This window comes from Lactuca serriola, chromosome 8, assembly GCF_051521515.1.
Source record: "Lactuca serriola cultivar US96UC23 chromosome 8, Lser_US96UC23_V15, whole genome shotgun sequence".
In the NCBI taxonomy this organism is placed as follows: domain Eukaryota; kingdom Viridiplantae; phylum Streptophyta; class Magnoliopsida; order Asterales; family Asteraceae; genus Lactuca; species Lactuca serriola.
Window position 1 is genome coordinate 169,755,761 of NC_136415.1, and position 23,018 is coordinate 169,778,778.

General features: G+C 32.6%; 1 protein-coding gene across 1 annotated transcript; it reads left to right on the forward strand.

Annotated features, from left to right (window-relative positions):
- Window positions 1-16,724: 16,724 nt before the first annotated feature.
- On the forward strand, window positions 16,725-21,873 carry SUF4 (zinc finger (C2H2 type) family protein). Its single transcript, XM_079013510.1, has 7 exons — window positions 16,725-17,103; window positions 17,935-18,035; window positions 18,154-18,256; window positions 19,231-19,625; window positions 20,594-20,748; window positions 20,844-20,897; window positions 21,502-21,873. The coding sequence occupies exons 1-7, from the start codon at window positions 16,910-16,912 to the stop codon at window positions 21,571-21,573; spliced, it is 1,074 nt and encodes a 357-aa protein (XP_078869636.1). The 5' UTR covers window positions 16,725-16,909; the 3' UTR covers window positions 21,574-21,873.
- Window positions 21,874-23,018: the final 1,145 nt, after the last annotated feature.

The window sequence follows — 23,018 nt, forward strand, 5'->3', positions numbered from 1 at the left end:
ATTACTTGATGAACTTTATTGCAGGAAAAAGATAACTTAAACACCCTAAACATTAATCTTATTTATACTAATAAAACTAGACTCCTACTCTAACATAAAAACTACATAAAAGGAATGTTTTTTAAAATACCCCTAGAACTAAAATTGTCTCATATTTCCTCTTATGATAAACCGATTAATCTAACAATCACCCCCTTAATCGGGTTGTCCATGCCTATCACTTACAATCGTGTTTCTCCACCATTAACCACCGACGAACACTACCACATTTATAACTTTTGTTCACCGTCGACCTACCGACTGTTTCACCTGCAAAAACCCATCGTCCGTCGACAACAGTTGCTTTAAGCAACACCATGTTTAACATTTGAATATCAAGATCCACCTGCTATCTTCATCCCGAACCATACATAATCTTGTTGTACCTTGTTCTAACAACCTGTTTTACCAAGGCAACAACCACCACGATCCTCGACCTTTCCCGGACACCCGATCTCCACCTCGGTTACGTCTAAAGTCCTCCATACCTTTTGATTGTTCACAACACACATAACATGCATCATGGCATCCCGTTGGTCACGTTCATTACCATCTCGACTTTTCCCGGATTCACAACCTCTCCCTGACCAGATCCACAACCATCTGATTTGAACTTCCACCGCCATAATGTTCATACCATGTTGTTTGCCCATTCCTTTCTTGTCTTGACAGCTATACCTTTGTTGATCCATTATATTCCAAGAGATTCTTCCAATGAACGCCCTCAGTTCATCCTTCTCACATATTTCGTGTGCATCCATAATCAACTTGAATTTGATTCCCCACACCGGATAATTCGTTGGAGTCAAAACCGGAACTTGAAACGTCATTGAACCTCCTTCTTTAACCAACGACATCTTATTCTCCTTTTGACAACCCCAACCTAATCAAACTTGTTTCGATAACACTTTTCCACCGAACAACAAGACAAGGTCACACCCACCTTTACCGTCTTTCGTCACCCACAAAACGAACCGAATCAAAGCCACCTGCTTTGACATCTTCCCGTCCGTTTATTTCACACCTCCAATTAGTCTCTCTCTACCTTAGAACAAGCCCGATCAAGAAAAATCGGGGCTGTTGTTGAGATGCTTTAACTCATGCTCAAAAAAATCTCCACCACCTTAAACCAAACCCGGTTCCCGCTGCGTCTGCCTTGCAGCGAAAGGCTATAATTTTCTTGAAACCGACTCTCAAACCGGCCGCCCTACGTCTTCACGAGCCCTAGGCTCTCATACCTAGTGTATGTATACCACCTGATATGACCTTGGTGCCAAATGTATGAACTCAACAAAGAAGAAGAAAAAAACAAAAATAAGGAATTACTTTGTGAACTTTATTGCTGGAAAAAGTTAACTTAAACATCTTAAACATTAACCTTATTTATACTAATAAAACTAGACTCCTACTCTAACACACAAACTACATAAAATGAATGTATTCTAAAATACCCCATAACTAAAACTATCACATATTTCCTCTTGTGCCAGCAATATCACATACATTAAATTCAATAATTGCATACCTTTTGGGGTTAGAATGTGACCAAATATTCATAGCCCAATTCAAAATCTAACTTTAAAGCCCAATGGCCAAACCAATATACAAAATTAGGTGAGTTATGTATTTTGAGTTTTTATAAGTGTTTAATTGTTTATTTAATTGTTTCTTGTCGCCATATGCAATCCGTTTCTATGTGATTGTCGTCTTCTCAGATGCATTTCCATTCTTTTATTAAGTGACTCTGTATACGATTTAAATGTTTGTAAATATAATACCCAATCATTGGTGATTAGTTACATAGTCATGGTTTCTTTAAGTATAGTGCTCTTAATGATTAGTACTAAAGAAAATGATAAATATAGTTTGGCTAACACAATGCGTTATTCATCATACAAAATTATAACGCGAAACAACAGGCTCGCTATGAAACTTGTGCTGCAAAATGAACCCCACATACAAAAAAGGAGCATTGAAAAGCTAATTTTTAGTTTTTATATTTATTTTATACCTAAACACATTTTAAAATTTCTCTCAACCTTAATTCCAAACTTCGATTTGGCTTCAAATTTTGTATAATATAAGTAAAAATTCAAAATTTCTCTTCATGTCGAAGGAAAATGAATGGTAAATTTTGTATAATATTTTTCTTAATAGCCATTTTGTGGTTTGATTTTTAAGTGACCATTTCTTAGTATAAAGAGTAAATTACTGAAATCGTCCCTATGGTTTGATTAAAATTACATGTTTGGTCCCTAACTTTTATTTTGCACTCGGATCGTCCCTATGGTTTGATTTGGTTGCGTTTTTCGTCCCTAAAGTTTGGTCAAAATTTCACATTTGGTCCCTAACTTTATGTATGCAAGGGACGAAAAACGCAACAAAATCAAACCATAGGGACAATCCGAATGCAAAAGAAAAGTTAGGGACCAAACATATAATTTTGACCAAACCATAGGGACAATTTCAGTTATTTACTCTAGTATAAATTTCATAATGTCCAATTCACAGGCCATTTTGCAGTGTCATTTTCAGTTCCTTATATTAGTTTCATTCTTTGGATTCTAAATATTTTCATTCTTTGGATTCTAAATATTCATTTATTAGTTTCAAGTTTTCAACACAATATGGTTCACTCCCAAAATAATCATTTTTAATCGGTCAATCAACTACTAATAATCTTTATGAATTATGAAAAGGGAAAATGACAAAAATAGTCATTTACACTAATGGGATTACAAAAATAGCCAAAAAAAAAATCAAAATTACAAAATTAGCCCACAATTTCGCAGATGGAGATGCCCCATCTGCGAAATCAGCATCTCATCTGCGAATGTACAAACACCTAAAGCACAGCTGTGCTTTAGGTGCTTGTACATTCGCAGGTGCTTTTAATTTTTTTTTTAATTTTTTTTTCTGTATATATAGGGGTAATTTCGCAGATGGAATAGGTCCATCTACGATTTACTCTCATTCTATCTGCGAAATTGTGGTTTTTTTTGTATTTTTTTTTAGTTTGACTATGAAATGAATTAGTTTGACTACGAAATCATGTTGCTATATAAAAAGTTTTATAGAAAAATATCATTTTGGTTGTTATTTGTTTAGGAACTTTCTCTACAATTTGCTCAAAAAATGATTGAATATTTGGTTTGTCTTGTAACCGGTGGGAGATGGCAAGTTAATGGAACTAATCTGGAATACATATGTCCATAGGGAGGTATTTCTGAACTTGCTTTGATATTTTCTGAGTATATTAGTTATAGTGATTTTGTATTTTTGGTAAGAAGCAAAATTGGTTTGTTAGACAAATATAGAATTAGTCTTTGTTTCCACCATCCTGAATTAAATTATTATATAACTATAGTTGAAGACATGGATGTTAGAATGTTGATAAACGTAATCAAATGTAGTGGAGGAAGGGATGTGAAAGTGTTTGTGGTGGTTGATGAAGTTGAGGAGGTTAATGGAGGTGGTGAAATTGGAAACCAGCTTGTTGGTAATTTATGCAGTTATAAAGGGAGCAACGATCCGATAGGTACTTTCAATACTCCTAGTGTACCTCAGTTTCACAGTGTTGCTGAAAATGTTAATGTTAGTTATTCACCTATTCGCTATGTGGATCCTGAGAATTACAAGCATGTTAGTGATGATGATGTTGGTACTTATCTTGACGATGTGGGTGGTCGTTGTGATGATGTTGTCGAACAAGAAGTTAAAGTTATAAGTAGGCGTGTGGTAGATAAAACTAAAAAGAAAAAAAATTCAAGTCAAAAAATGAAAAAAGATCATGTTTACGGGCATTATGTTGATGTTGGTGATGTATGTTTAGATATAACCGAGCTACAAAGCAATTCAAATAGAGATGAGTTGGATGATGAAGTTAAAGCTAAGTTTCCCGATAACCTTTTTCACGGTATGCCCCCTGTACCAGCATGGCCAGTTGATATTAATGAAGATATCCCAACACAGATGGTAGACATTAATCTTCAAAAGATTCAATGTGAGAGTATATTTAAGAACAAAGAACTTTTAAAGCGGTGTATTGGTAAAAAAATGTCTTCGAGAAGGTTTCCAGACGAGGACAAGTAGATCCACCAAATCAAGGTATGAAGTTGTGTGTGTTTCGAAAAATTGTTCTTGGTTACTAAGAGCAAAAGCAATTAAAATTTCTGATGGACTTTTCCAAGTGAATAAATTTGTTGATGTACACACATGTTCTTCAACATTGTTGCAACCTAATCATCGACAAGCAAACAAATATGTTTTAGGTGAATATGTTGCTGATGTTTTGGTTGAAGACTATAGTAGAGTTTATCGGGGAAAAGAAATTGTTAATGATATGAATGCTCAATTGAATATCAATATCTCATACCATCAGACATGGCGTGCGAAGCAATATGCATTGTTGTCGTTAAGGGGTACGAAAGAGGATTCTTTTACCAAACTTCCGGCGTATTGTCACAACTTGGCCAAACATAATCCGGGTACTGTCACACATATTAAAACAGATGCTGATGATCGCTTTGAGTTTTTGTACGTCGCACTCGGTTGCTCGGTTAGTATTATCATATTATCTTAATTTTTTAATATTTATTTTGGTGTATTTGAATAGATATACAATGTATTGTAGGTACGCGCTTTTGTCAATTTTTGTAAGCCTACCCTAGTAGTAGATGGAGCTCACCTAAAGGGCGAGTTCAAAGGTACCATGTTACTTGCAGTTACTAAGGACGGACAAAACCAAATATTACCGGTTGCATATGGTATATGCAAAAATGAGTGTACCGATTCTTGGACATGGTTTTTTCAAAAACTACATGATTGCATAGGAAATATGCAGGAGCTTACAATTATATCTGATAGGTCTCCATCTATAGCAACATCCGTTGCCAACATTTTTCCTCACGCTCATCATGGAATATGTGGTGTCCATTTGTATTTCAACACAGTATCTAGATTCGGCAAGAGTAAGACGGTTAAAGGAATTTTTTGGGAGGCGTGTAGGGCGTACACAGTTGATGCTTTTGATGCTGCCATGGATGTTATGAAAAAGACAAAAGAACCAGTATGGGAGTACTTAAAAAGTATAAATCCAGAAGCCTGGTCAAGGGCACATTTTAAAGGGAACCGATACAATCTTATGTCGTCCAACAGTGCGGAGTCTATAAATGCATTATCTAGACATGCACGTAAGGTGCCAATACTTATGTTGATCGATTTTTTTCATGCTACAATGCAACACTGGTGGTTTCAAAGACATAACTTTGCAGGTATTAAGTAAATTTGTAATATTAATGTTTTATTAGTTTTGATGTTATTGATCTTAACTTCTTCATTTTGGCTGTTTTTTTAGCGGAAGCAATAACAATACTTACCCCTTGGGCGGATGAAGTTGTAAAAGAAAACAAGAAAACTTTTACCAAATGGGATGTTCGCATGATCTCAAATACGAAATGCGAGGTCAAAAAGGGGGCACAAAATGTGATTGTTAATTTTCAACATATGACATGTACATGTAGGCATTGGCAACTTGATGGGATACCTTTTGGTCATGTCATAAGATGTTTAACAGTGAACAATTACCAAGACTGCTCGAGGTTTGCATTAAATGCTTACCTTACCGAAACACTGAGGAAAACATATGAGGAATCAATAAACCCTCTGCCAAAGCCATCCGAATGGGAGATCCCCGATGATTTGATGATTGTTAAGCCACCTATAATGGATAAACGTCAGCCAGACAGGCCAAGAAACACATACCGCATTCCATCCCAAGGCGAGGGTCCAATTATAAAAGAGTTTTCTACATGTGGTCAACTAGGACACACGAGAAATAATTGTACTGGAAGGGCGTCCGGTAGCAGAGCAGGTTACATAATTTCTACTGCAGAAATGGCATATAATATTGGTGGTTTAGCGGGTTGCTCACAAACCTATAACGCTGATTTTGATATAAAACAACCTTGAAATTAAGAGTAATGATGAGTTGTTTACTTATTATGTATTGTAATATTTTTATTAACTCTTACAAGACATTGTTATGCTTTCATATTTTAGTTAAGTTTGTTGATTATAACAATGAATGAAGCCTTTATATTATAAAATATAGTTTGCAGATTTTTTTTAACAGTTACAACATGTTATTTAAAAAAACAACAAACGATCCTTTTGCAACCTAATTTGTTTCATGATAATATTACAACAACTTTGTAACTAATTTTTAAACTCAGGGAACTGCAATGGGTACTTCTCTTTCTCCATTGTTATATAGTCATCCCTAATTCTCATTTTGTCTTCGAAACGATCCTTTTTTACCATAATGTGTATCAACTGCTCATCCTTCTCAGCAAGCCGTTTTTCAGTCGTTTTGATTGCCTTCTTACTCATTTTTATCCAATCTTTATGCTCTTTGATTTTGTTTTGATTGAGGTCAATCCATTCTTGAGCTTGTTTGCATTCCGATTCAATATCATTAGCAAGTTGAGTGAGAAGTCGGGATGACTCTTTGTCCTCTTCTTGTTGTGCTTCAGCCTTCTTTAATTCTTCAAAAATTTCATGTGACATATATGGCCCAGCTGAAGAGGGTGTAAAAAAAGGGTCTACCGAATCACAGTAGTAACAATCTACTTCGTTGCATGAGCAAATTTCGAATTTGTGTGAGGAACTCATAATAAAGTCGATATTGTATTAAACTGGAGCTATAAGTGGTATTTATACATACTAGACAGTAATGAGAATTCCAACTTAGAAATGACTAGACAGTAATGACAAGTCACTATAGTAACCTGCACATCGTAGTGGGACCCTTAAGTGACAAGAGATAAATGACAGTTTGACATGATAAAACACTGCATAAAGTTGAAAATCGTAGTCCAAATATAACCATTTCGTAGTCAAAGTATTAATTCATAGTCTATTTATTTATATAAATAGATGTTTAAGATCTAAAAACCAAACACCCAAATCACCTAAACGAAACGAACTCTCATTATTAGAAATGTCGTCGAATGCAGCAAGTTCTTCGAATGAAGTACCTGGTTCCAATTCTGAAAGGCCATGGACGACAAACGAGGTGTTAGTTCTAACACGATGCTGGCTAAGTGTTAAGGATGGTGTATCGTTACTTGCTCCCCCGCATTGCCTAATTGGTGATGAATGGACTCGCATAACATCTTTGTTTAACCATGAGATGGGAGAAGGACAAAAAAGAGAAAAATCAGATGTTGTTACTAAGTGGATGGATGTAAAGGAAGAAGTGACATGGTTCAATCGAGCATGTAATTATGCGAAAAGTAACAATGTTCGTTATCGTGACGAAGAAGAGTTCTTGGAAGTTGTTACAGATTTTTACATCTGTGAGCATGACGGCAGAGACTTCGAATATGAGGAAGTTTGGAACGTTGTTAAAGATAAACAGTATTTCATGTAGACCGCTCTAATTTCTGTTAAGAATAACCCATGGACTTGTGTTTTACGTTAATGCTTTGTTCGTATTATGTCGTTGTTTTTCATGTAATTGTTGTAATGTTTTTAATGGTTCATGGAATCCTTGTTACTAATGTATTCTAATGTATTGTGAAAACTAATGCAATGGACATTTATTTATTCAAATTAATCATACGAGTTTCTCACATAATAAACTAAAATAGATTTTAAACAAACGAAATACATACGAAATACATGAAAATAACCTAGTACATGAAAATAACCTAGTACTCACATAATAAACTAAAATAGATTTTAAACAAACGGAATACATACGAAATACATACGAAATACATGAAAATAACCTAGTAAATGAAAATAACCTAGTACTCACATAATAAACTAAAATAGATTTTAAACAAACAGGATATATTTCAAAATATTTCAAGGGGCTTCAAACTGGAATTCCAACCCGTTACTTAATGACTTGTATTCCTCCTTAGCAGCTTCCAAGATGACCTCCTCAGTAGCATTTAAACGGGTGTCGTCAATTTTGGTATAAAGATCGTTGAATAATAGAACTTCGGTTTTCATTTCATACCATCTTGCTAAGATGTCTAGTTCGCCACGATCGTTTCTTGTAGCCATTTGGTTTTCAGCATTGAAAATATTGGTTAAACGGCTCCAAAACATTGGATCGTTCAACTTGCTTGTCTCGTACACATGAATATAAGCATGTGTAAGAACCAAGAACTCTTCATTGCTCCATGATATAGAACTCATTTTGATTGAAACAAAGAGAGTAGAATCTAAAAAACAATATTTGAACAGCTGTATTGGTTTATTTAATAAAGTATTTATGTAACTTAAGGTCAATTTATAGTAGTTTCTACAGAAAATCGCAGTCCAATCTTCTAATATGTCTGCAATTCATAGTCAAAATTAACTGATGAATGCAGTGTACTATACTTATAACACAACAAATCATTGTTCGAGTTGACAAATCATCCCCGGTCGAATGACAACACAATACATTGCTGCTTGAATTGACAAGCCATTGCACCAGGAAAGTAACGAGTCGTTATAAATAGATTTTAATATCCATTGTAATTGTATCGTATTACTTCCCTCCGTGCAATTATGGACTCACCACATATATGGAGGAACGCAGAGGAGGTCGCTTTGGTTCAAGCTTGGATTATAATTGTAGAGGAGGATTTTCCACCGGGTCCCCCACAAGTTCGTGCTGGATCATTTTGGTCTCGTGTCTGTCATTTGTTTCACCATTTAATGAGCCGTACTCAATATCGAAGAAGAAGAGATGTCAAAGCGAAGTTTCTGGATATGAAAATAAAGGTGAAACAATTTCAACGTATTTATAACGAGTTGGATAACGAACATGCAAATACGGATGAAGACATTCTACGACAGGTGGATTTGGAACTATACCGTTTTGAATATGATGGTAGCGAGTTTACCCACTTAGATGCATGGAATCTTTTAAAGAATGTCCCTTATTTTTAAATACATGTTGGTTAAGTTAATTGTTTTTGTTATTTAAGTTGCTTGTTGTTGTATGTGTGTAGTCGTTACTATTTAATAAACGTTCATTTCTTTTAATGTATGTTGTTTCCTCAATAACCAATACATAGAACGCCATAAAATATAAATGGGGTACATAAATAACTAATACATAATACGATATAAAATATAAACTGGGTACATGGATAACTAATACGTAACACGACACTAAAATAAAAACGGGGGACATAAAAAACTAATACATAATACTACATAAAACATAAAGGTGCTACATGAATAACTACTGCATTGAGGGAGGTAACAGGACCACCGTTTCATTTGGTATTTCCCAATGCACATGTGATGGTATAGTATTCACCAACTCAGATCCATATGCAAGTCGATACACATAATTAGTGAACTTGTAATCAACCATTCCGTGAATGGATTCAGATGTACGGGTTCTTAGACATGCTATAGCGTGGCCACATGGTATACCGCTTTTTTGCCATTTACCACAACTACATACCCTTCGTTCAAGTTGTACGTTGCTGGTGGCAAAATTGTCATCGACTTCAAATGTATCCCCATACAAACGTCTTGCATTACAATTATAAGACTTGTTGATACATTTTTGAACCTTACTCTCAACATAAGGGGTCAACCCACCAGACAACCTCCCTGTAAAATTTGATATTTTAATAAAAATAGTAGCACAATAAAAAAAACTAAATATAACAATCTCCCTTACCCGCCACTTCGGCCCGTTCAGCATACTTTGATTGTATCGACGTGGTGATTAACTCAATCATCGTTGTTATAGGAAACTCACGTGTGGATATAATTTGCAAAATTTCAGGGACGTCAATCGATTTAACATTGTAACATATTTTTGGGAAAAATGCTCGTGTCCATTTTGAAATCGGTATATCGTCAAGCCAGTAAATTGGACTCATAAGCAAGGTGCAGAAAGGTGGTTTCCTACATGTACTTTGCAACCTTTCCAAACACAAGTAAAAATCATCAACGCTATATGCATTGCATGACTTCCAAAACAACGATTCGACTTCCGTATTGTTATGTCCGACAGACTCACGTATCTTTCGAGCTATATCTTTAGGATAATATCCATGATAGGAATCCGGGTAGGCACTCTGAACACCAAAGTCTATTTTATCACACAGGTTGCTTATGAAACCAACCTCTATGTCCTCACCTAAACAATCTTTTAACCTCATCATGAACCATCTCCATGATTCTTCACACTCTAAGGTTCCCAAACCAATTGCTAAGAGTAGTGGTTCATGATTTCCATCTAAAGCCACTGCGAAGTACATTGTTGTCAGATAGCTCCGAAGAAGGGGTAAATAACCCACATATATCAGCGGTATCATGCACCAAAGGAAGGTACGAATCTACATAAAAACGAACACATATTAGTGATAAGTAAAAACTAAACGAGATACATTACCATGAAATATTATATAACTCAATAAAAGAAGTATGTTATACCACGCAACCTAAAGCCACAAAACAGAATTGAAAGCGGTTGGTATCGGTTTTCTTAATGGCTGTGAATGTATTAGGATTTGTTCTTTGAAGGTTATGCAAGAAAATTGGTAGCTGAGAAAAGCTTCTTTCGCTGTAAGTACTCATTTTCAATACCGATGATAGTGCTCTACAATCATCACACAAATGCAATATGAAACAAATGCAATTATAAATAGAAAATATTGTATCTTTACTGTTCAAAATTCATATTTTAACCTTTTAAATTCATAGTCAAATCAGTTCATTTCATAGTCAAATTTCACTGTCCGACATGACAATACTACAGAATGTACTTGTCTGCATTTCGTAGTTCAACTTTTTGAATTCATAGTCAAACCAGTTCATTTCATAGTCAAATTTCACCGACCGACATGACAATACTACAGAATGTACTTGTCTACATTTCGTAGTTCAACTTTTTGAATTCATAGTCAAACCAGTTCATTTCATAGTCAAATTCCACTGACCGACATGACAATACTACAGAATGTACTTGTCTGCATTTCGTAGTTCAACTTTTTGAATTCATAGTCAAACCAGTTCATTTCATAGTCAAATTCCACTGACCGACATGACAATACTACAGAATGTACTTGTCTGCATTTCGTAGTTCAACTTTTTGAATTCATAGTCAAACCAGTTCATTTCATAGTCAAATTTCACTGACCGACATGACAATACTACAGAATGTACTTGTTTGTATTTTGTAGTTCAACTTTTTGAATTCATAGTCAAACCAGTTCATTTCATAGTAAAAAAGAATTGTCTGTAATATGATTTCTTCTATAAATGGGTGTCACTCAGTATGAAAAATTTAACTTAGAAAGTAACTCCGATTTAAAAGAAAAAGAAGGCTAATGGCATACTGCAATTGCGGAGGAGAACGTATCGTTAGGATTTCGGGTACAACTAAAAACCCAGGAAGATTGTTTTACGCTTGCCCATATTTGGTATCATGTTGTTAACGTCATTCAAATTTAAACCCTCGTGTTTACATGACAAAAATTTATTTTCTTACTGTCAATGTTAAATTTAACAGGGACCAAAATGCGGGTTTATCAGTTGGGTTGATGAAGAGAATGACCAATCATCTATGGTAATAGCTAAAGTAGCTAACTCTAATAAGCTCTTTCAATCAGAAAATAAGAAGTTAAAGATAGCATTGGTTTGTAGTTGGGTGTTGTTCTTGCCAGTTCTTGTTTACAAGTTGTAAGCTTTTCAATATTGTTTTTATGGTTTTGAAGTTGTTAGGTCAATAAATTGTTGTATTTGTAACGTTAAAACAAATGTTGTAGTGGTTCTTATGTTGTATGTATTGATAAGTAATTAGTAGGTCATTAATTTGTTGTAATTGTCGTAACGTTAAATTTTTTGCCATCCGTTGAGTAAACTGTAAAAATAAACTAATAATCAAATCCAACATTAATTTAGATATACAATTATATAATCCAACTACATAGGACCAAGACTAGACCCCCAAATTTTTTTTGCCATCCGTTGACGGAACTCTAAAGCTGCATTTTTTGGGTCAATAAGAACATGTATTGGTTGACCTGAAACGAATTGCTCCATAAACATACAAACAAAAACATCGCAATCTCCCAAATGACTACTTTGTTGGGGAACATTTTCTTCATAAATGAATTGCATATTCAATGGAATCCTTGGGATGTTCCTCCGGGCCCAATACTTAATCTTGTCCAAATAATTTGCCACCCGACGTTCAAATTTGGAAAAGATTCCTTCAGATTTGAATTTTTCATAAGCCCCTCTACCAAGACTGTCATAAATATGCACTTCCATTGACGCTAATCGTAGTTCCCCAAATAGCCAATGATTAGGGGATGAATGAATCGGCAATAAGACCTGTATAAGGATCAGAAAATAAAATTATGTTTTTTTACATCACAATACAAAAACATAACAAAAATAACGATATTATTTTCAATATAAACAATTAAGTTTAGCGTATCAACATCCCACCAAGCAACCATGAAGTTGGGGTACGTAGCAATACCAGCCATAAACGCCCTCCAGTCCTGTCCTTCTTCCAAAGCACGAGAAACAAAAAAATTTGGAGGCATTATTGTATGTCGGTCGCTCTCAAACCGTATCTCCATCAATAGTCGGTACCAAATGGTTATATGTTGCACACATGATAGTTTTGTTATTGACTAAAAAACAATTAACTTTTAAAATAATAAATTAACAATTAATTTACCGCTGACTCTAACCATCCGTCGTGTGTATGCCCAAACAATGAGCTCCAAAAATCTCTATCTAACACGAAATTAAACAAACGATGTTGGACATCATATGAATGAAATATATAATTTTGGATGACAACCTCACCGCCTGCTACGTAAGGTTGCAGGCGCAACATGGAGAAGTCATGAGCAACACCAAAAACTGGAGGAGGAACGGGGCTTGTAGATTTGATATCAACCTTCTTTTTTGTTCTTCTTTTTTGCTTCGGTGTCGTGTGCAACTAAAAACAATATTCAAATGTTTAAATATATATCTTTCAGATAATTCACATAAACATAAAATCATGAGTTTATAAATAAAACGAATACATCGGTGTAAGGAGGGCACAAATATTGTGATGGTTTTCGAGTCCTCGATTTATCGGGTGTAACTTCTTTGCCATCATACTCATCGAAATAATCTACAATTCCCGTTATTATTATTTCGTCTTCGTCCAACACATCATCATCAAATTTGTTCCCCGCATTGTCATTCCTCTCCTCCGACTCCTACATTAAAAATAAAACTTTATACTTAATAACGAAATACACATAATTTAATAAACAATAATATCTAATTAAATAAATGATTTAATCTACTAAAAACAAAATATAAATTAATGTAACTATAAGAACCTCTTTAACCTCACCATAATCATTTACATCAAACACATCATCATCAAATTTGTTCCCCGCATAGTCATTCCTCTCCTCCAACACCTACATTAAAAATATAACTTTTTACTTAATAACGAAAGACACATTATTAAAAAGTAATTATTAAAATCGTAAAGGTAATATCTATAACAACCTTGTCGTCTTGAATATCACCAAAAACATTTTCAGTTGTATTGTTTTTATTCTTCACTTCATCTTGTACAACCTATATTTTCAAATATAAAATATGAACACAGGTATTCATATATGTTAATAAAATTTAAAAAATAATGTAGCGTGTAACTAACCTGTTCATCATATTTTCTTTGTGACACTATCGGATCATCAAAAGTAATGTCGTTCCAAAATTGTTCAGTATTCACTTCTTCAACAAAAACCTCTGTAGGTTGTCGGTTCATAAACACATGCTGCTCCAGTGCATGTAGCCGTTTCAACACCTCGTCTAGGTTGTGTTTCCCACTGCCCTGACCTTTACCATGAGAGCGACCACTGGACGACATACTAGACGAATATTCGTTTTGTCTCCTAAAATGGTCCCGTACTGGGGATGGAACTGCTTTCCCTTCACCATATACATACTCTTGAAATGACATATAATAACAAGATGTCATCTCACCATCACCCGGTAACATGTTTTGTCTTGGTGGTTGCCCCTCCTAAAAAATTAAACATATTAAAAATGCATATAAAAGTATAATAATCAAGTTTATTAATAATAAACGAAAAATTTATAAACCTGTATCTTTGACCAAATCTTGTTCACGTCAACCCATTTCAATTTTTTTGTTCCACTCCATCGTTTCATCCGAGGCAAGTCTTTATTTTTTTCTCAATACAAATCCACATGCACGAACAGCCGGAATCATCTCATATATCCATATCTACAATTTTTTACAATTACAGTAATAAAAGTTAAAATTAAAATAAAAAACATAACAATAAAATAATTTAAATATAAGAAAATTTTTATACCCTTATTGGAGCCGTAAATCCTGAGACGGAGTACTTTAAAGTTTGACGACGCTCAGAAAGTGATAAATAATTATGTATTTTGTTCCATGTATTCTCAAGGTCAACATAAGTAAAATCCCAGAGATAGCTACCCCAAGCGAAGCTAACAAAACAAAAAAACAAAATTGGTTATTATATAAATTATAACTTTAATAAAATAAAACTTTTAACGTAAACAAAATATACCTGTTCCAGAGATCCAAATTCTCAGAAAAAAAAACCAATCTTGTGGCACCCGATCATTAACTTCTTTACCCAAAAAACCTTCACACAAAATGTATATCAAACATACTCTAACTGCATCAACGTCGTCAAGTGCTAGGAATGTTCGATTTAAAATTAAACGTTTCAGGTCGCCGATTTTCACCGAACTATTAGTATGGTCCGGAAATAGCCGTTCACGCAATAAACATCTTTTTTTACTGCTTAATAATTTTTCCGACCCTTTTCTCCCAATGTTTTTTGGATACTCCCTAAAATTGAAGCCGATAATCAAACAAAACTCTTCCGGCCCATAAACCATTTTCGTATTGCCTAATCGAAAATATAATCGTTTTATTCTATCTGGAGATAAAACAGGGTCCGGCCGGATCTGATGAAGGAACATTTTATGAAACAATAATGCGTCCCCTTGTAAACGAGGGACATCAATAAAATAACCAAATACGGTATCTCTGAAAATGACACGTCTGACATCATCTAAAACTTCAAATACTTCCCATATGTTACCGCCCGAGCCTTTTAAGTTCGCAAAGGCTTTCGTATTGATAAAACTAAAATCATGCTGCAAAAAAAAAAAACACAAAAACAAATTAGAGAACTAAAAAATATTTTGTTTTTAAAATATATGATTACGAACTGCAATAAGTACATAAACAATTAGTAATGCAAATACAATTTCTTAATTAATAATTTATATATTTCCGATAAAAAACAATAACATACACATATATAAACAATTTTCCAAGTTATACAACAAATATATTTACGATAAAAAACAATATCATACATAATTATATAAACATTTTATTAAACAAATTTTCAACTTAAAATAAATTTTCAACTTAAACAAATTTTCAGCTTAAACGACAAATATATAAACAATTTTTATCTTTCTAATTAAAACTAACATTTTATAACCATATAAACAAACAATTTTTAAAATAAAACGACAACCAAATTAACAATTTTGAAAATGATACGACAACTTTATACAAATTTTCAACTTATACGACAAACACAAACAATTTCTAACAATATATATACGACAAATTTTCAATTTATACAAATGTTATACTTATACGACAAATATATATATATATATATATATATATATATATATATATATATAAACGACTATTTTGCACATACTATAATTTAACTATTTTTCACTTTATATAAACAATTATACGATAAGAATATACAAGTTTTCAGGTTATACAACAACTAAACAAACAAGAAAAATAACAAATTGTAAACATTATCTACGCAGTCTCTACTTGTACATTCAAATAAACACTAACAAAATAACATTTAAACTTCAAGTATACTAAAGAAATATTAAAACTATCAAACACAACAAAATTACCCTTTTTTAACACTAAATAATACAATAAATGATAAAATAAAAAAAAGTTTAAACATTAAAAGAGTTAAAATCTAACCATATTTGCGGGATTGTTGACATAATCCTCCATTTTCTTCAAAAAGTAGCCAAAATTCCGAGAGAAGCCCAAAGATAGAGAGATTTTTTGTGTAGAGAAGGGTGAAAAATGGAGAAAAAAACGTTTATATAGTGAAAAACAAGGGGATTTCGCAGATGAGCTTCAATTTCGCAGATGACACATCTCATCTGCGAATGTACAAGCACCTAAAGCACAACTGTGCTTTAGGTGCTTGTACATTCACAGATGAGATGCTCATTTCGCAGATGGGGCATCTCCATCTGCGAAATCGTAGACTAATTTTGTAATTTCGATTTTTTTTGACTATTTTTGTAATGCAATTAGTGTAAATGACTATTTTTGTCATTTTCTCTTATGAAAATTGGCCCATATAATCCATTACATGTTGGGCCCAACCCATTTAGAAATTTGGACTTTAGCCCCGACCCGAGTGAAGGATCTGCGAATACAGGTCAACTTCACGTCAGCCACTTTGAGTACAAAACCCCTTAATTTTACTTATTGACCCCTCTCTTTACAATTATTTCTATTTCAGTCCCTATATTGTGTCTTCTAAAACAATATCTTGAAAGGGGGAAAGTTTTGTGATTCGCAAAGAAGAAACAGCAGCAGTAGAAACCCTAGAACGTTTTTTCTTCTTTGCCTGCGAATCAAATCAAATACACATACAAACATATCTACGGAGGGAGTATTAATTTGGTGAGCGACTGCTTCTTTGTGTGCGTGTGTGTGTGTTTGAAGTTTGGTGAGATGGGGAAGAAGAAGAAAAGAGTTTCATCAGACGTTTGGTGTTATTATTGCGACAGAGAATTCGACGATGAGAAGATCTTGGTTCAGCACCAGAAGGCGAAGCATTTCAAGTGCCATGTCTGCCATAAAAAGCTTTCAACCGCCGGTGGTATGGCCATCCATGTCCTGCAGGTTCATAAAGAAACTGTCTCCAAGTAAAGCTCTACTCTCTAATTCGTCATTCACTTCACTGATTTTTCTTTGCGAACGAGCTATTGGTAAACATTCTAATATTGTAGGATGTTTTTGCCCTTGCGCAACTAATGTTTGTAATCATCCGCAAACAATTAGTTTTTTTTGTAACTAGCAGATGATAAGATCACAATACTACACTAAAACATGAATCTATAGACCCATTTTTTCAACCATCATCTAGGCATAGCGTTTGTTGCATCATACTGGTCTGCTAGTAGCAGTGGCAAAGATAAGTTCTTTGCTCAGGTGTTGAAAGTTCGAGAGAGTAGTTTACATCATATACATATTTCTTTATTTTTATCTTTTCAGGCTTGAGAGGGCTCAAGTTGCATATCAAGTCCTATAAATACGAAAAATCCTGTAAGGTTTCAACTATCATTCAAAGTTTGAGCAGTGTGGATTGGTTTTATTGCTCCTTGATACATACACCCCTGAACAAGGAAATCAATCTAAAGGAAACAATCTTGACACATATGCCACTGATCCCATTTCCAACCATTGTTATACAGATGATGCTAAAGAAAATGATTCCTCTTTAAAATTTCAAGATCAGTAGATGTGCTATTAAGCTATTTTTCAATGATGAATTGTACTTAATTGCTGGATAAAGGGCAATATAGTCCATAATGATTTTCAATGGGATTTGTAGTACAAGTTTGCTTGCTTCTTATGTAAAGAAAGTTGTTGGAAGACATACTATAATTGTCTACTGTAGCTTGCTAATTTCTGATCTTCAATCATTTATTTCCCTTTGATTATCAATATTTATATTTTTGAATAATATCTTTCAGGGTTCCAAATGCTAAAGAGGGTAGAGAATCAACAGATATTGAAATTTATGGCATGCAGGGAATCCCACCTGATGTATTGGCAGCTCATTATGGTGATGAAGGTATTGATAGTTACTGTAGCTTTAATATAATGATGACTAGGCATCCACCTCAACGTTTTTTTGCCACGTAGGACAAATAACAACAATGAAATTTCTTACACTTAATTTATTTTTGCAGATAATGACAACCCGACAAAAGTTGGAAAAATGGAGATTCCTTCTTCTCATGTTGGGTTGATTCCAGGATCTTTAGGGTATCCTCCAGCAACAATGCAGTCTATGTAAGTAATGTTTTGCTCCAAATATACTTTTATCATTTAAATATATGATCTTTAATTGAAAATATTAGGGTTAAGGTTAACTACAAGAAATAGAAAAATCACAAATAAATGAACTGCATTTTTGTTTCTTGAATTTATCACAAAACATTGTAACCAATTGGTGTTGTTGTGTATCCCAGGATTTTACATTTACTATTTTAAAAAGGGAAATCTCTGATAAAGGCCCAGTATTTTGGGTCAGTTTACGGTTTAATCCCTATGTTTATTTTTTGGACAGAAAAGTCCCGATTATCTAATTTTATTCATTTTCTGTTGAAAAAAAAATAAAGAATGTTTCGTTAATTTGAGCAAAATATAAAATAATCAGAACTTTTCTGTTCAAAAAATAAAAGTTGGGATTAAACCGTTAACTTACTCAAAATATTGAGACTTTATCTTAGATTTTTCCCTTTTAAAAATATTTTAAATACAAAAATGAAGTGATTATTATTTAAATAATGTTAAAAATTTCAATTACTAAAGTATTCAGCTATGTAATGTCACTAACTAAACCTTAAAACCCTAAACCCTAAGTCCTAAACAACACTAAACCCTAAACCCTAAGTTAAACCACCCTAAACCCTAAACCCTAAGTCATCCTAAGGCTGTGTTTGGCGCGACACAGCTAGCTGATAAGCTAACTTATTTTTCGAGCTTTTTTAAGTTGTCATGTTTGGTAAGTCAAAAAGTAGCTTATAAGCTAGCTTTTTAAAAAGCTACATAGACTAGCTTTTTAAAAAAATTTCAAATATACCCCTTAATTAATTATAGAAACACATTCTTTTAATGTCCTTTTATATAGTTTTACCACATGGTATTTTTTATCAGCTAGCTTTTTATTTAACAGCTAGTATGCGAAACATAGCCTAATCCTTAAACCCTAAACAATCCTTAAACCCTAAATAATTGATTTTGTTATGTAACTTTTGATGCAGTTACAACCCTGGAATAGGTCGTGGTGGTTGGGCGGTGGCACCTCGGCCACAGCCATGGTTTCAACAGAATTCAGTTGGCTCAATTCCTTCAATGGTGGTGCAACAACAACAACAACAGCAGCAGCCTTTATTTCCTGTTCAAACTATGAGGGCTCCTATCTCATCATCATCAGGGGTACAATTGTCATTTCCAGTTGCTCCTCCTGGATCCTCCACACCTTCTGTTCTTGTATCTCAGCCTTTGTTTCCTGTTGTTGCTGCTCAAACCTCACCATATTCTGCTGCCACCATTCCTCCATTGACTTCTTCTCCTTTAGATTTAAACAACACAACTGATTTGCATGGAGGACTTAATATGAATATGCCAAGGGGATATCATAATCCTGCTTTTCAAGGTAACTCTTCATTTTTTTTTTTTTTTTTTTAGATAAAAAATAGTCTGAGTTCCATATTTCCCAATCTAGTTCTTTTTTTTTTTTTTTTGGTTTAAACACTGACATAATTTGAAAAAAAACAGTGAGTTTTTCTGGTTATGAAATGCAAAAAACAATTGGAGGAATATTTGGTTTTTAAAAAAATTTGAAGTTTTAATGGTTAAGTTGTATATTTTTTTCTTAGAGTGGTTAAACTGAACATATTTTAAAATATAGTGGTTTTTTTTATAGAAGTTAAAGTTTTATGTAGTGGTTTTGAAAAAAAAAATAAAAATAAACTCAGTCAGTGGTTAAACCAGAAAAAAATTATTTTCAGTTCATTAAACTGGAAATTTTGCCTAGAAAATATATACATGCATGTTTGAGTTAAAAAAAAATATATTCTATAAGAGTATCTCCGGTGGGACTTTTTTTATATTTTATTGTTATTTGAAATAATTATTGAATTAGACGACTTTTTTTTTTTTTTTTACTTTTTGTTTGAACCAGATAATATTCATTAATTTTAATTTTGTTTTTGTGTTTTTTTACATGTAATCTTCTTTCAATCATATTTCATTTTGCTTCCTTATTTCAATAGTTAATCTATTCTATTAAAATTTCAATAGTATATCATTTTACTTCCCAATATCAAATATGAAATTCATAGTGGATTTATAGTTATATAATATTTACAGTTTTCATTGTTCTTTATTTTTATAACTACATCAGTAATGATTTTCATCTTTTCAATTTTTATCGATTATACAAAATATCAAATAAATTCATTATAATCACAAGTAGCAATATGATGTGTGCTTAAGAACGAAAATTAAAAAAGAGAGATTCATAAAACATTTTAGATGAGGATAAACAGGTTATTTTTTTAAAAAAAAAAATATCTTGAATCATTTATTGCAAATAAATAAATAAACAAAATTTAATTGCAGGTGGGGCAGCGGTTACTTCACATTCATATGCTTCCGGGCCCAATACAGGTGGGCCTTCAATTGGGCCGCCACCTGTCATTGCAAATAAAGCTCCTGTTATTCAACCACCAACAAATGAAGTCTACTTAGTCTGGGATGATGAAGCCATGTCCATGGTATCTTTCTTTTTCTTTTTTTTTTTAAATTTATTTTTAATGTAGTTAAAATATAAATATTTAACTTTTTTTTTTTTTTACATATTTATTAACAGGAGGAAAGAAGAATGTCTTTACCAAAGTATCAGGTTCATGATGAAACAAGCCAGGTAAGTTGTACAATACTCTTTTACATTGTTATAATTATTATTATATATAAGAGCTACTTAAAAAATCATTTTTCCAATTTCTTTCAAAATAATAATAGTAGTAATAAATAATAATATAATAATAATAATATGTGGAGAAGAGTTATCTGAGCCTTTTGCTCAGCTGTTTTTGGCTATTCCCGGGTTGGATTTCTGAGCATCAAAGTTCAAGTAGGTATTTATGGTTGTTATTAATATTATTTATTGTAAAACTTTCAAAGTATGTGGATTTTAATTTTACAACTAATATTTGTTATTATTATTATTATTATTATTAATTTCTAATATTTGTTGGATATCATATACGGGTGGAACAAGTAACAGATTTTTGCCCATTCGTTACAAAAATATACAAACTTTGCCAGGTCAGCTTCTTCTGGAAAATTGCTTAGATGCAAATGCAATGCAATGCAAAGCTCTCCAGTTACTAAAATATTATATTATTTAGTTTTGTTTTTTTTTTGTTGATAATTGATGATCTTTTATAATATTGTTTTTAATAAAAAAGAAGGGTAGAAATGTAATTTTGTGTTACGGGTGGATGTTTTTTGTTTTTGTTTTTCAGATGAGCTCAATTGATGCGGCTATTGATAGGAGGATTTCAGAAGGTAGGCTTGCTGGTAGAATGGCCTTCTAGAAGCTTTGTTATCAAGAAAGAAAGAGAAAGAAAGAGAGAATTTGCAAATGGTGATTATGTTCTTGTTATTGGAATCAAAGAGAAAAAAAAAGGAAAGCTTGTTGCTATTTAGAAAGTGTATTAAGGGATAAATGATGTTTAAAGTTTTTTTTTTTTTTTTTTTTTTACTTGATTATTAATGTTAATCAGGAGTGATGAGTTGGAAGTGAATTTTTTTTAGGTGTTTGGAATGGGGAAATTTGTTATAGTTGAAGCATGGGTTCAAAGACATGTAGTTTTAAATAGAGATTAGTTTTTATATACTTTAAGGTTATTTACCTTTTTTTTTTCTTTTCTTTTAATTGTATTTTGTGTATTTCAGATGATAGTTTTTACAATTATACAACTTGTAGTCGAATTATAACACTTCAAATTTAGAGGTTTGTGACTAATTAAACCAGATTAAACATAAAATTATATTTTTCCTAAAAAAGATCTTGTATTTTCCTTGCTATATATTCTTAATTCGGCAATTTTAGCATGTTTACAAAAAGCCTTCACAACAAAAAAAATTCTTTTGAACCAAATTTTTTTCGTTTTGGCTCATAAGTCTAATGTTTATTTATTTATTTTGTTGTTGCTATTTATGGTGTTTTTATAGTTTTTAACATTAAAAATCGAAGAAATGTTTTTTTTTTCAAAATAAAGAGAAAGTTGTGTCTAATTTTTGTTGATAAATACATGTTAAAGTATATTTGCAGGATGCTCAAAAGTTATAGCATGTAAAGAACAATTGTATAGTCTAAGTTTATGCTGTTTCTAACAAAGAAAACAAGAATGCTTAGATTTAATTCCAAACATTGATTGGTGTTCGGAAATTCTTTTTCTGTTTGATTTATAGAAAAATCTAAAATACCAAGACAACTTAGACTGCTTTTCACTTGTTCCAATCTACTAATACTTTGTAAATAGATTTTGATTTACACATTTGGCATGAATAATTGGATATAGTAGCTTATCACTTTGTTTCGAACGTAGCAAATGTTTCATTTAAATTCTAATGTTGAAAACTATTAATAACACTATAAACCAACAAGAACATGAAAATTATCAGTTAAAAAAAATGATGCATACAGAAACAAAAGTTGAGTCTCAAATGAATATAAACCAATAAAAAGAGCATTAAATTATACGTATTGTACCGAGTGGTTACAAAAGACTTTATTTTTTTTGTAATGTTTTTTTTTCTTCTAGCTCCTTGTTAGTTTTTTGAATAAATGTAAGTTGTTAAAAACATCAATTTATAATATTGAAAATACTTCTAACATATAAAACATGAAAACTAAAATTAGATTCAATTTTTTTTTCAAATATGAGGGTTATTTTTTTTTTCAAAAAATGGTTTTTTTTTTCAAAAAATGTGTCAAAAGCCGGAAGATTACCGGCAAACCTACTAAAATAACTAA

Bases quoted from the DNA above. Each gene is read 5' to 3' on its own strand.
- SUF4 (XM_079013510.1), top strand. From the start codon at position 16,910: ATGGGGAAGAAGAAGAAAAGAGTTTCATCAGACGTTTGGTGTTATTAT. The intron at 19,626-20,593 runs GTAACTCTTCAT...ATTTAATTGCAG, and splicing joins TCATAATCCTGCTTTTCAAG to GTGGGGCAGCGGTTACTTCA. The intron at 20,749-20,843 runs GTATCTTTCTTT...ATTTATTAACAG, and splicing joins ATGATGAAGCCATGTCCATG to GAGGAAAGAAGAATGTCTTT.